The following is a 15,044-nucleotide window of genomic DNA, read 5'->3' on the forward strand; positions in this document are numbered from 1 at the left end:
TGATGGATGTAATACGGTTAGTGTCACCTTTTGCAATTTTTTAGGAAGCTGAAGTCGTTTTTAAAGATGGATCTCAATTTTTACAAATGTTGGTAAACAATCTAATTAAGTTGAATCTGATCCTGTTTGTGTTTTAATTTATGAATACAGCATTCCATTGAATGAATTTCTGTTGGGATAAATATGTTCTGTAAACTTTGCTGATTTTATTTTATTGCAAGTGATCAACCGAAGATTCTTTTAGGTTTTTATTTGTGCAGTTTTATTGAAATGTTATTTTTAACCGATGAGTTAATTAAGTTTATTCTCAGGTAAATGAACTGAAGTAATTCTGTTCTTGGTCACATGAAGGAAAATGCATCTGAGATGATGAAGCTTCAGCTTTAAAACATTTAACTAATGTGAAAAAATTCAGTTTTTGTCCCTCGACTCAGAAAGTGAAACGTCTCGTCCACAGATCCATCAGTGTGAAACGTTTCCAGCCTCAATTTCTACTAAATCTGAGAACCAGAGAATCAAACCCCAAACTTTGTGTCAGAATATTTGAATATGACACTAAAACAATAAAAAAGGAGCTCTTAAACAGAAATGTCAGGTCACTGAGACATCGGTTGGGGCTCCTTTTGCATTCTCTCTGCATCAATGCAGCGTGACACGGACAGCAGCCTGGGGTTCTGGCTGATGTGAACTATTTGAAAAAAAAGTGAACTATTTGAAAGTAGGGGGGATTTTGGGTGGTAAAAGTTAAACATTTTAACAAACAGACACTACACTATTTCTGCTCAAGCAAACCAAAAGGTTTTGAACAGAACAACTTTGTCAAATGATGAGACCATGAATCTTTAATCTACGTAGCAAATATATTGCTGCTGCTGCTGTAGGCAGAAAATAAAATAAGCGTTGTGGAGAATAATATTTTGTATGAGTTTAAGAATATTGTTTGCCAAAATCATACGGTGTAACTACACTTGTCTTTTATATGTTGCAGTAATTGAATCTTTTTGAGGCAATTAGTTGCATAAATTAAAGTAAATACTGTCTATTTTCCTGCTCCACATACTTAGTTAGCAATTTGCCAGTTAGCTTCTCAGTCTGAACTTCTGGGCAATGTCTTGATTCAGTCAGATCTTCTCTCCTGTATCTCCTGAACTCTGATATTCTCCTACATCCACTCTGAATGTTTTGCTTGCTGGTCTTCATCATGCTCTGAATGCAGTATCTGGTTTCTCTTACTTTAACCTGCCCAACTTGCACCTGATTCCCTTTTGATTCCCTCCCAGTGAGGCGGTGAAGCAAATCGTTTGTCAAACTGTTGATCTGCCTGGTGGCCGTTTCAGAAGATGAGGAGACATGGTGACTGAGTTTTAGACACCAGTAGCTCATGCAGCTTTTCACTCAATGGCTGTCCTAAAAGTACATACCTTTAAAATATGAATAAATATGTACAATTCCATAATTATTTGATCCTGCGGTTATAGAAGTTTGGCGATAAAGCAATTCAGGGATTGTGGTTTCTTAATGTAAGTGTTTCTGCTACTGGACAAAAAACAGGGTTAAAAGGATTTAGAAAGAAAAGTACAAAGATGATGGTTGTTTTTACTGAGACTAAGGCTGTGACTAGTTATCAGGACAGAATGAGACCAAGGAGGGAACCAGTCATCTGCTCCAACAATTTATTAGCCTTTAGGAAATATTTTTGGACACACAGAGCAGGAACATCACAACATGTATTTTACATCCTTATATCAGTGATTTAAAACTATTTTTAATTTTTGATGCCATGCTGTAAACCGCAAAGTTGTGCATGAATGTAAAAGTCAATAATTTTTTCACCCATAGAAAAGTGTAATGTGTTTATTATGAGCAGGATTAACCAAGCTGAAGGAAAACAAAGAAAATAAATATTCATTGATACAGAACAGAATCAGCAAATATGAACTTATGAAACTATTGAAACCTTCAAGAATTTGATGTTGTGTAAGATATTTAAGAAACTAATATTGAATCTGCGCTCATGAATTTCTTTATTTGGTTGTTATCTCTAAAATATATTTACGTTTAATGACATCTCACCTCTTTCCCACAGTTTTCCACTTAGTTCCACTACTGCTGTGGATTTTATAGTCGATGTTTAAAGCCAACAGAGTCTGAAGCGATGGAGGAAATTTATGTCAATATGGAACCTGTTGGACAAACTGCATCTAATCACAGGTAAGAACGAAGTTACAGAGACATTTAGTCTGTATTTAATTCAATTTTGTTAAGGTTGAGGTTTTTGTTAAGGTTGAGGTTTTTGTTAAGGTTGAGGTTTTTGTTAAGGTTGAGGTTTTTTGTTAAGGTTGAGGTTTTTGTTAAGGTTGAGGTTTTTTGTTAAGGTTGAGGTTTTTGTTAAGGTTGAGGTTTTTTGTTAAGGTTGAGGTTTTTGTTAAGGTTGAGGTTTTTGTTAAGGTTGAGGTTTTTGTTAAGGTTGAGGTTTTTTGTTAAGGTTGAGGTTTTTTGTTAAGGTTGAGGTTTTTGTTAAGGTTGAGGTTTTTGTTAAGGTTGAGGTTCTTGTTAAGGTTGAGGTTCTTTGTTAAGGTTGAGGTTTTTGTTAAGGTTGAGGTTTTTTGTTAAGGTTGAGGTTCTTGTTAAGGTTGAGGTTCTTTGTTAAGGTTGAGGTTTTTTGTTAAGGTTGAGGTTTTTGTTAAGGTTGAGGTTTTTGTTAAGGTTGAGGTTTTGTTAGGTTGAGGTTTTTGTTAAGGTTGAGGTTTTTGTTAAGGTTGAGGTTTTTGTTAAGGTTGAGGTTTTTGTTAAGGTTGAGGTTTTTTGTTAAGGTTGAGGTTTTTTGTTAAGGTTGAGGTTTTTTGTTAAGGTTGAGGTTTTTGTTAAGGTTGAGGTTTTTGTTAAGGTTGAGGTTTTTGTTAAGGTTGAGGTTTTTGTTAAGGTTGAGGTTTTTGTTAAGGTTGAGGTTTTTGTTAAGGTTGAGGTTCTTGTTAAGGTTGAGGTTCTTTGTTAAGGTTGAGGTTTTTTGTTAAGGTTGAGGTTTTTGTTAAGGTTGAGGTTTTTGTTAAGGTTGAGGTTTTTGTTAAGGTTGAGGTTTTTGTTAAGGTTGAGGTTTTTTGTTAAGGTTCAGGTTTTTGTTAAGGTTCAGGTTTTTGTTAAGGTTGAGGTTTTTGTTAAGGTTGAGGTTTTTTTTGCTAAGGTTGAGGTTTTTTGTTAAGGTTCAGGTTTTTGTTAAGGTTGGAGCAGCTCCAAAGAGGCTCTGCCTCGGTGCAGCTGTATCTTTGGGAATCCTGAATGTTTGACTTTTGGCTGAACTCGTCGCCCTCAGTGAACACAGTGAGTCTTCTAGTCATCTTAAAGATGTAAAAAGAATCAATTTCAACTGTTATAAAAAAAATGTCTTTGTTCCCCTTCTGAAATCAAACTGATCAAATAGCGAGGGTTTAAAAAGAATAAAACATGGTGACTCAAAGTGTTGCAGAGGTGAAACTTACACTAAGTTACATGAGTTTGATTCATTTTCAGCAATAGTTGCATTATCAGCCATTTAGGTTAGCAGGTCTTTAATATCTTCTCTTTTTCAAACTATTTACCCAACGATTCATTGTTCAGTGTTACCTCAGTTTAAATTCTACAGGCATAACCAAAATCATGAAACTATTTCCTAAGTCCTCCTGTTATGTTCCGGGTCAAATTGACCCGTTTTAAAATTTACAAATTAAAAAAAAAAAAATAGAAGCATTTTTTTTGCATGAAACGTTTTGTATTTGTCTTAATAGGTGCACTCTAGACATAAGTTGAAAATTTATTCATGTTACACATTTGTACCAAACCCTAGGTCTACTTTTTACATTGATACTGTTCGGGTCAATTTGACCCGGCAGTCAGGTTAAAGTGCAAAAAAAGATTTTAAAATGTCCAATTCTATATGTTTCCTTGCAGTTATGAACCATATTTCACCACACACACACTCACACACAAACACACGCAACCACACACACACACGCCCACTTTCTCACTATTCTCTTTACTTCACTAGGAAACTGCGAGAAAGCAGAAAGTGTTCACACAACCTTTGACGGGAATCTTTTCTGTTCCTGTGGACAAACTCCACCCACTCTGAGTGACACTCAGCAGAAGTGGAGAAAAACATAAATACTCTCTGCATGACTCATTTATCTTGATTTTAATCAGCGGGTCAATTTGACCCAGAACAGTATGTGTGTCTCAAGTTCAATTATAAAGATCACCCTTTGGTAAAAAAAAAAAAAGTATAATATAAAATAATTTACCAAAGGTCAACTTCAAGGAAATTATTGTTTTTTTGTGTCTAGGTTTTTTTCAGTGGACATTAAAAATCTAAATTCCATTTTTTATGTCCAAATGAGTAAATGAGCAGGTTGTTGTTATTGATCCTTAATTTCTGAGAAATAATAAAACATCATTGCACAAATATTGATTGAAATGGTTAGTATTGGAGTTAATAATCAGATACAGAAATGTTTTGGAAGAATCTTTTGGTTTCTGACACTATTGCATGATTAAACACTCCCTGGGTCAAATTGACCCACGAACATTTTTGCTGTACCCTAGAAACGAACATAACAGGAGGGTTAAGTGAAAATACGATGCAACTTCTTTTTGCAAACGTTGTTTGTTGATTTTTCTCCAGCTAACTCCTCCTTAACATCCGCAAACCAAAGTAAACTACCGGCTCGCTGCCGTTCTGATACTCTTCCATCCCGGCAGGCTGTCCCCGCTTCAAGCCGCCTTTCAACTCCGTTAACTGGAAGAAAACTGGGAGACGAACCAGTTTACTGGGAGAAACAGCGGAGTCTGGTCCAGACTTCCGGACAGCTGATAGGAGGCGCTGCTGCCACCTGCTGGTGACTCCGAGGAACAGCTTCATATCAAAACCTCTTACTGTCAATAAAACATCTAATATAGAAAAATAGACGTTTTTCAAAAGAGTGAGCTGACTGATGATGTCATCAGCCTCTGTGACATCATCAGTCACAGAGGCTCTATATGACTGGCAGGCAGAACTTCTCCTTCACTCTGCATCTCAAATCGGTTGGATCAGGTCGGCATTGTGACGAATCGCTTCGTACGATTAGGACAACTTCGAAAGAGAAACAAATTCTCAGGAATTTCTAGTATTTCTAAGGATCACTTCAGAAATACTACATCATGTTCTTCCACATTGGTTTCGGACTTGGATATATAATTACTACTGCAGTGAAGAAGTTCAGCAGCTGGTACGCTGCTGATGCTGATTTAGAGGAGAACAGCAGTAAAATGGAAACGCCAGAAGACTGCTTAGCTTTCACTGTTCCTGCTGACTCTTCTGTTGAAGAGCATAATATGAGTAAGAGCAGCGAACCCATCCCTTCCACCTTTGGGAACAGAAACGGATGTTCTGGATTTGAAGAACATCCTGAAGATGAAGTTTGTGCTAAAGAAATGAGCACAACGAAGAACGAACATGGCACTGCAGACAGCAGCTGCAACGTGGGAACGACGGGAGATTTAATGGAAACCAGTAACTGTGAAGCAGCGAGTGTTTTGGTCAGCTCAGATCTGGCTGAGGAACATTTGGCAGATCGTTGCTACCAAGACGAGTTTTCCAACTCGTTCGACAACAGCTGGATGAATGCCGCCATCCACAGCATCCTGAACCTCAGGGAAGCCAGAAGGTTTGTGGATGAGGATCCTGAGAAGATCTCTGGAGCTTTTTCAGCAACTCCATCACGCGCCAGATTTCTCCATACAGGCATGGAAAATTTAGGGAAACTTTTTATCTCAGAGGAAATCAAAGCAGTTCTGACAGAGATTAGTGAGAATGAACCAAATATGGGCTCAGGAAACGGGAACAAGTTAAAAGACTTTCTGAGGATTATGTTAGACCTGTTGAACCAGAGAGGGATTGAAACCGCGTGCATCTTATACAGTAATAACAGCTGTGAAGAAAGTGCTGAAATGCCAGCCATCCTGAATTTTGGTCCCATCATCACCCTGCCAGTCACAAATCCTGTGGACACCACCGCTTCTCTCCTGAACAACTGGATTTATTTGGCTTCAGGAAAGGATTGTTCTCTGTCCTCATCCAGCTCAGCGACAAACGTCTTCCTCCATGACACTGACGTGATAACCTTGCATCTGCCATGGTTCGGCGGTTGGGCGGACTCACCACACACCGTGATTCCTAGTACAACCATTAGCATCCCCATAAAAACTGGAACTCAGTTGTACCGTCTATCGTCAGTCATTTGTCTGGACAAGCTGAGTTCTCAGGCTGACGGTTTTTACACCTATCTGGTGTATGAAGACCTGCTGTTTAAGGCTGTAAATGACAAGGTCACAACCCCAGAAGCAACCAGTGTGTTCGACATTTGGCAGAACGGGTTCATGTACGTCTATGAGAAGTTTTCAGAAGGTCAGGACGGACTCAGAGATGAGCTCACAGGTAGCTCTCAGGAGAGGAGCTGTGGCCCTGAAAACGCAGCTGATATGTGGACGATGAATAGATATTGTGGCGGGTCGACACCTTCAAGTCAACCAGACAATCTGTTGGAAAAAACCTCCACAGCGAGCAGTGAGAGCACCGGCGCTGAGGCTGAAGACACAGTCAGGGAAAGCACAGCCAGTACGCCGAGTCCCCATGCACTGAACCAGGAACATCCAACAAACGGTGATCTTGATCCAGTCATTTACGTTTGCCAGTATTTCAACCACAGATGGGCAAATGTCACGATGCACAGCATTATGAACCTGAAAGTTATCAAGAAGTACATGGCTCAGTATCTGGCTCAGCAGGCCTATGAAGCATCATCAAGATATCCATCTGGTGCCTCCAGGTACGACCCAGAGCAAGAAGATTTCCCATGGACCCGAAAGTCACGCAGTGTTCAGCAGTTTGACATCACAAAGTGCATGAAGTTTGTGAACAAAAAGACTGAATTTGCAGCATTAAATACCTTTAAGCCAGGTCGGAAGGTTGAGATCTCTTTTTTATTGAATGCTGTTTTGGTCTGGTTAAAAATGAATGCTGTCAAAGTAAGCTGCAAAATGCAGCAGTTTATGACTTGTGCAGACTGTGAGATAGATGAACTGGTCTCTACAAAGATAGGCGTCCTGATTAATTTGAAAAACACAAGACCAAATGACACCACAGCATCTCTCTTTGAACGCCATCTTCAGCAAGCGAGTTCTCTGGAGAAATGCTGCAGGTCTTGTAGAATAGAGAACATCTGCATCCTCGACACAACAGATGTGATCTGCATGTACCTGCATCGACAGCTCAGTGATGAAGACGGCGGACTGCTTCTGACTCCCAGTGCAACCATTGAAGCTCCGTTAGAAATGGGAACCCAATTGTTCTGTCTATCCTCGGTCATCTGCTGTGAAATCCAAAATTCCCGGATGTACAATTTTTATACATATGTGATATGTGGACAAGCGGTATATAAAATTGAAGATGGAATGGTAACTGATGCAGATGAGGGCTGTGTAGAAGACATGAAGAGAAGAGGATTCATCTACTTCTACGATAAATACGCAGAAGGAGAGGAGAGATTTAGCTTTCAGGAAAACAATTTCAAGTCTGGAACTGAACAAACTGTGCCACTGGTGGTGAACTATAGATACAAAACTGTGGATGAAAGAGAAATTTACCGCCAAAATAAAAACAAGTCAGTCAACCTTTGTGCAAATATGTGCACAATTTATTTCTTATTTCGGATGTTTTGTTATTTTTTGTTGCCTTTATTTACTTCTACTACATACTTTGACTTTTCGTTCAGTTTTACTGATTGGATGATCTTTGGTTTAGCCACCGTTCGCATTATTACGCTGGTCATACCAGCTTCACCAAAAGAAAAAAAAAGGTGAAAAGGTGAGCCCAAATGAAATCGCACAAGGTCTTGGGAGGAACGCAGAGGGTCGGGGTCTCGGGAGGAACACAGAGGGTCTGGGTCTCGGCAGGAACGCCGGCTGGAACGCCGGCTGATTTGGCCTCGGGTGCTCCGGCTGGAACGCCGGCTGATTCGGCCTCGGGTGCTCCGGCTGGAACGCCGGCTGATTCGGCCTCGGGTGCGCCGGATGGAATGCCGGCTGAAATGGCATCGGGTGCTCCGGCTGGAACGCCGGCTGATTCGGCCTAGGGTGCTCCGGCTGGAACGCCGGCTGATTCGGCCTCGGCTGCGCCGGATGGAACGCCGGCTGAAACGGCCTCAGGTGCGCCGGATGGAACGCCGCCTGAAACGGCCTCGGGTGCACCGGCTGAAACGCCGGCTGATTCGGCCTCGGGTGCGCCGGCCGGAACGCCGGCTGATTCGGCCTCGGGTGCGCCGGCTGGAACGCCGGCTGGAACGCCGGCTGATTCGGCCTCGGGTGCGCCGGCTGAAACGCCGGCTGATTCGGCCTCGGGTGCGCCGGCCGGAACGCCGGCTGATTCGGCCTCGGGTGCGCCGGCTGGAACGCCGGCTGGAACGCCGGCTGAAACGGCCTCGGGTGCGCCGGCCGGAACGCCGGCTGATTTGGCCTCGGGTGCTCCGGCCGGAACGCCGGCTGATTCGGCCTCGGGTGCGCCGGCTGGAACGCCGGCTGATTCGGCCTCGGGTGCGCCGGCTGGAACGCCGGCTGATTCGGCCTCGGGTGCGCCGGATGGAACGCCGGCTGATTCGGCCTCGGGGGTGCCGGCTGGAACGCCGGCTGGAACGCCGGCTGATTCGGCCTCGGGTGCGCCGGCTGGAACGCCGGCTGGAACGCCGGCTGATTCGGCCTCGGGTGCGCCGGCTGAAACGCCGGCTGATTCGGCCTCGGGTGCGCCGGCCGGAACGCCGGCTGATTCGGCCTCGGGTGCGCCGGCTGGAACGCCGGCTGGAACGCCGGCTGAAACGGCCTCGGGTGCGCCGGCCGGAACGCCGGCTGATTCGGCCTCGGGGGTGCCGGCTGGAACGCCGGCTGAAACGGCCTCGGGTGCGCCAGATGGAACGCAGGCTGGAGTTGCTGGTCCCAGAGATGCTGGAGCTGGGCTGGTGGAGCAGAAGGATGGAATGTCCGGCTTTGGAGGCAGAGGGTCACGATTCATGACAGCCAGAGCTGTCAAGCGTTCCCACTCCGCCTCCTGCCATAACTCCACCAACCCCAGGTGCGGAAGGCACGAAATCCAGTCCTCCAATACCAGAACCATGCGCGTGGCAAAACCCAGTCGTCGGCAGGCGGAGTAGGGTTTCGCCATCGCCTCCACATAATCCTCGATCGTTGAAGTAAGATCGTTTACACCCTCTGGGTCCATGATGTGAAATAGCGCGCCTCACCGTATTTCCTTTGGTCGGGTCCTTCTGTCATGAGTTGGTGCAGTGGATGTGGTGAGGCAGACGCTGCAGACCCAGGTAAGATTAATAGTAGATTTTAATAATGCAACACACAGTCCAAAACAGTCCCAAAGCCGGGCAGCACGGCCGAGCTAAAGCCAGGGCTCGACGCCGGTAGCAACCGGTAAATGAGGGACGAAAAATAGACTGGGCACACAGGAACAGAACGACAAACGCCAAGGGTGGCAAGTAACGACAAGGACCCGACAAAGACGCAGACACACAGGTGGCATTAAATACACTGGGGGTAATCATGGAATAAGAAACACCTGGGAACAATCAAGGGGAAGACAGGACAACACAAAGACTCGGGGACACAGAAAACTCTAATTAAATACACAGACAACACAGAACATGACAGCAGGAGACTTAAAGTGGGTCTCCTGCCCCTTTAAGTGGGCCCCTGTAAGTGGGTCTCCTGCCCCTTGTGTTGTGAACAACTTCTGTCATGAGTTGTTCACACCACAATTCATGACAGAAGGACCCAGCCAGGAGTGATTACGATGAGAAAGGCAATAACAACAACATGGACCCTACACGCTGAAGGGAATTAACAGAAACAATCAAGGACTATGTAGCGACTGTAGCGAAACCATGTTTCACGTACAGACGCCTCGGGGTCGCCATCAGGTTACTCCTGGTGCTGGAGGACTGGTTCGCCCAACTTCCGTCCCTGGGGTTGGGGAGCTGCAGCGAGAGGCAGAGTGGGAACGCCAGAGAGCCTTTGCCGTAATGGCTGGTGACCCTCTGCCTCCTAAGCAGCACTTCCGCTCCACCGCATCAGCTCCATCATCTTTGGGACCAGCACCACCTCCAACCCCAGCTCCTGTGTCTCCAGGGCTGGCCCCCTCCTGCTCCAGCTCCTGCACCCGCCACACCTCCAGTCGATGCCGCAGCAGTCTCTTCGCTCCTCGCCATCGCTACAGCCTCTCCCCCTCCAGCTGCCGCTGTCTCCGCATCTCCTGCCCCTGTAAGTGGGTTTCCTGCCCATGTAAGTGGGTCTCCTGCCCCTTTAAGTGAGCCCCTGTAAGTGGGTCTCCTGCCCCTTTAAGTGGGTCTCCTGCCCATGTAAGTGGGTCTCCTGCCCCTGTAAGTGGGTCTCCTGCCCATGTAAGTGGGTCTCCTGCCCCTTTAAGTGGGTTTCCTGCCCCTGTAAGTGGGTCTCCTGCCCCTGTAAGTGGGTCTCCTGCCCATGTAAGTGGGTCTCCTGCCCCTTTAAGTGGGTCTCCTGCCCCTGTAAGTGGGTCTCCTGCCCATGTAAGTGGGTCTCCTGCCCCTTTAAGTGGGTTTCCTGCCCCTGTAAGTGGGTCTCCTGCCCATGTAAGTGGGTCTCCTGCCCATGTAAGTGGGTCTCCTGCCCCTGTAAGTGGGTCTCCTGCCCATGTAAGTGGGTCTCCTGCCCCTGTAAGTGGGTTTCCTGCCCCCGTAAGTGGGTTTCCTGCTCAAGTAAGTGGGTTTCCTGCCCCTGTAAGTGGGTTTTCTGCTCAAGTAAGTGGGTTTCCTGCCCCTGTAAGTGGGCCCCTTTAAGTGGACAGGAGACCCCCTTTAAGTCTCCTGCACAGGAGTAGCTTTTGCCTCACTGCTGTGAGCACAGATGCTCAGTGGTGAGGCAGACACTGAGGACCCAGGTTGGTGTGCGAAAATGATGATTTTAATGAAAATTCCAGGTATACAAAGTCCAAAACCCAGGCAGCACAGCTGAGCGGAAGGCTAAGGGTTCAACACTGGTAGCACTGGTACATGAATGGACAGCAAAACCAAAACCACACAGACTTCCAGTCTGTGTGGTTTTTTTTTTATAGTTGTAGAAAAATGTAGTTATGTACATGTTGTACAGGGGAAAATATGATTGTGTTTTTGTTGTGCTTTGCATGCTTGGGGTTTGTTTTTCTTTTTTTTCCCCGTTAACAATCCAAACGCACTAGACTGAAGGTGCTTGTCTAGGGAGGCGGAGCGCACTAATTGGCCGCCGATACAGGTGTCAGCAGAGGCTGATTAAAGCCAAAATAAAAGGAGCCTGGATGGAAGGAGGAGAGAGGAACAAACAACTTGTTTCGGTAGACTACAGAAACCGACACGCTGCAGAGCGAGGGGAGGACGGAATCTGCACGTCAGGCGCAGAAGACCGGGAGCTAGACAAACGGCCCAGTACAGAGGATTAGGGCAGAGGAGAACCTCTGCCCGCGCCTGTAAGTAGCGCTCTATTTTTGATCAGAGAGTAGCCATTAGCAGGAAGTACGTCTTCCGGCGGAGTTTTGGTGCAGGGATGCTGGCGCTTTCCTGCTCTTTCTTTTAGCTGGATCGGGCGGAAGAGGGGCGTTGCACGCCGAAGAGTGGAGCGGTGCTGGAGCATCGTCCCGGCAGCTGGGGATTGGCAACGGAGTGCGCTGCAGACGGATTACCTCCACCAGAAGCAACCTAAGAAGCGGAGCCCAGCCTGTGGCCTCGGATTGGTGACTTTTAGACAATTACTGAGCCCTGGATTTTATTGAGGACAGGAGGGCGGTTTTATTGTGCCACTATTAGTGACTTTTATTTTTTTTTTTTTGGTAATAAAATACCTTGCGCCTGATCGCTTTTCCGTTTGGGTTTTTGAGTTGTTTGCTCTCCCTTGTACCAAGGACAGAGTGTGGGGCCATATTGGCTGTCAACATACATGTATTTCGATTATGCAACTTTGACTAAAAATATTACTTTAGATTACAAGAACAAATATTTCTATAGAGATTAATAATTATTTTCATAAGTACATACTAATTTTTTATTTAATTTTTTTAAAATTTGGCTCTATTGGAAACCTTGCAGGATGATTGTTCAAAAATATATGCTGAAATTCAATTTGTGACGCAAAGTTCATGTAGGAGCTCATGGTGCTGAACAGGAACAGAACTGGAGAATTTAGCTGTATTTGAAATAGTTTATTGATGAAAAAGCAACAGTTGTTCAGAAACATATTTTGATTTTTCAAAATCTTGATTGTTCAGTTTTCCTGTGATTTTATTGAATCTGTTAATGCTCAATCTGTTTCATTCCTTAAGTTCCTCATAGATCTAATTAGCATCGTACCTAAATTTACTCTGATAGGTGCAAAGTTAAAATTTGTTATCTAAGTAATTTCACATCCATCTGACAGCAAAAACACCAGTAATTAAATTTATGCACAATTAGATATAAATTCAGGGATTAAGGGGTTAGAACTAGAATATTATTCCGACGGTCAGAAGGATCATTGGATCTGATCTTTGAAAGTCTGGCTTTCACACAGTCTGGACACCTTCCAGGTTTTCCAGAAACTCTTGGATCTCTGGGCACATTCTGGACCGTCCGCGGTCTCGGATCTTTTCCAGTGCCTGAATGCTGTTCATCCGGGAGAAAGACTCGTGGTTAATGGCTGCAGCCTTCATGTGATACTCAATCGACCTGTTCCTTTCCTGCCGGTCGAAGTGGAGGTACTTGGCGTAGTAGTTGTAAACACACTGTTGGTCTGCAGGATCCAAAGATTTCTGCAGCAACTCCTTGTAGATCTGATCTGGTTTCATCAGCCCACGACCGGACTTGGCCCACACACTTGCAAAGTCCAACTTCTTTGGTAAACAAGAAGGGTAGCAAGAGATGACATCCTCCAACAAGCCGATTCCTCGGTCAAAGGTTCTTTGGCTTGGGCGACCATCTCTGGAAAAAACGATCTTCCATTTGTAGACAAGAGCAGCACATCTCTTCAGATACCGGGAATCTGGATCCTTCGTCAGGGCCCTTTCTGCCACGTCGATCGCATCGTCGTAGGATTCAATTTGTCTGTAGATCCTCAGGAGCGGTTTGATGCCACTGTGGCTGCTGACAGGGTTCAGTAAAATCTTCTCGGACAACTCCTGTGCTTCCTCTTTAACTCGCTCGCCTCTCTTGGCTCGTTGTTTCAGGTCCACAGCAGCAAGGTACAAGTTTTCTGGATCTTCTTCTCTGGCTACCCTTAGGTCCTCCCAGATGTCAGGCTCTGGTTCCACCCAGCTGTGCTTGAAGGTGCTCAGCAGCCCGATCATACGGCTGCTCCGCCACTCCACGGTGTCCGGCTGCATCCGGATGGCTCTCTGGAAGAGCTCTAAAGCCTGCTGCTCCTTCTCTTTATCAAACTTCATCAGGGTCCAGGCCTTTTCAGCTAATACCTCTGGGTAGAGATCTCCCTTCTTCTTCCTCATCAGACCGTCGACCTTTGACAGGTAGTCTTCACTCTTCTCATCTTCTCCCAGGTGATGGTGCAGCCAGGCCAGATTCCCAAAGTTCACCATCAACCAGGGACCTTCATCAGCGTTTTTCTGCCTCTGGAAGGTCTCAGCGGCCCGGTTGAAGAGGTTCAGGGCGTCTTCAGAGGAGCCCAGCTGGTACTGGATGAAGCCCAGCAGGTTGTAGACGTGACCCAGCCAGAAGTTCCCCTCCTCAGTGCCGATGTCCTCCAGCTTATCCCTGATACGGGACAGTTTGTCCCTGCTGGGGGTCAGATCCCAGGTGAAGTGGCTCTCCAAGGCCTTCAGTCTGGACTGCAAACTCTGAGGAGAACTGATAAAAGTCATAAAAACAAATATTAATGAAGTTAAAGACAGCCCTAGACAGTGTGAATTAAAAATTCAACAAGTATTGTTCGTGCTTTCCGCTATTTTTTAAAAAGATTATTATTTTACACAATAACTAAAATACAAATAAATGACTACATCTAAAAGTTTCCTGCAGTAGGCATCTCTGCTGTTCTGTGAAGATATATTAACTATTTTCCAACAAAAGGAGGTTTATGTGTAAACAGAGTAAAGAAGCCCCCTGATAAAACCTCTGGCCTCGCACTGTTTAGTTACGCTGCTGGCATCACATGGTTTTGGTTATAATCTTCTAAGACAATGTATTTCTATATTTAGCTTTGGTAAAAAAATAACAATAATAAATTAAAGTAATTAAAATGAATGTTTCCTTATCGTTTCTCCATCTGAAACGATAAGGAATTTATATATCTCGGAGTAATATAAACACAAAAATAGGAATTATTGGTGAAAATGTGAGGTTATGGTCATTAACTTCATCACTCACCTCATCTTCCAGCTGTTTTCTCTGTAGATCTGGAGGTTTGTGTCTCTTCTGGAGGTTTGTGTCTCTTCTGGAGGTTTTTCTCCGGCGGTCTGTAAGAGGCGCAGCTGCAGAATGATCGCACGGAGGTTTATTGTAGGGATGACGTCACGCGATGACGAGCGAAGGTTATAGAGCAAGTTTATAGAGAAGAAGAGCGACGTCGCTTCAGTCAGGCGAACCTTAAGTTTCATTTTCCCGGGATTGAAACTTCAGCGCTGAAACGAAACTTTGGGCCAGCAGGTTTTCTGGCTTCCTGTTCTGGTCGGATTGTTTGCAGAGCTCCAACATGGCGGCTGGTCCGTGGATGTTTTGACTATTACAGTTTATGAAACAAAGATGGAAAAACAAAACAAACTAATCAAAGAGTTTAGTCCTTGTATTTTATTGTCGTAATCGCCACAGCGGTGTTGAGCTCCAGCCCAAATAAAAAAGGAGAAATAAAAGAAAGTGCTGTGATGGTCAAAAGTCAAAAGGCTATTTTTAGAAAATAAATACATCTATAACTTAAAAAATGCTACACTTTTTATAGACTTTACCACATCTGGCTCACATTGCAAAAATGTACATTTTATGAAT

The 15,044-nt window shown here is 44.8% G+C and overlaps 1 protein-coding gene across 1 annotated transcript; it reads right to left on the bottom strand.

Moving 5' to 3' along the window:
• Positions 1–12,262: 12,262 nt before the first annotated feature.
• Positions 12,263–14,776, bottom strand: LOC102222495 (interferon-induced protein with tetratricopeptide repeats 1-like). Its single transcript, XM_005816823.3, has 2 exons — positions 14,430–14,776; positions 12,263–13,910 (listed from the first exon to the last, which is right to left on the bottom strand). Exons 1-2 carry the CDS (start codon positions 14,657–14,659, stop codon positions 12,617–12,619), a joined length of 1,524 nt encoding a protein of 507 aa, XP_005816880.2. The 5' UTR covers positions 14,660–14,776; the 3' UTR covers positions 12,263–12,616.
• Positions 14,777–15,044: the final 268 nt, after the last annotated feature.

The sequence above is a fragment of the Xiphophorus maculatus genome, chromosome 9 (assembly GCF_002775205.1).
Source record: "Xiphophorus maculatus strain JP 163 A chromosome 9, X_maculatus-5.0-male, whole genome shotgun sequence".
NCBI classification, from domain to species: Eukaryota; Metazoa; Chordata; class Actinopteri; order Cyprinodontiformes; family Poeciliidae; genus Xiphophorus; species Xiphophorus maculatus.

Bases quoted from the DNA above. Each gene is read 5' to 3' on its own strand.
- LOC102222495 (XM_005816823.3), bottom strand. From the start codon at position 14,659: ATGAAACTTAAGGTTCGCCTGACTGAAGCGACGTCGCTCTTCTTCTCT. The intron at 13,911-14,429 runs GTGAGTGATGAA...GACTTTTATCAG, and splicing joins GAAAACAGCTGGAAGATGAG to TTCTCCTCAGAGTTTGCAGT.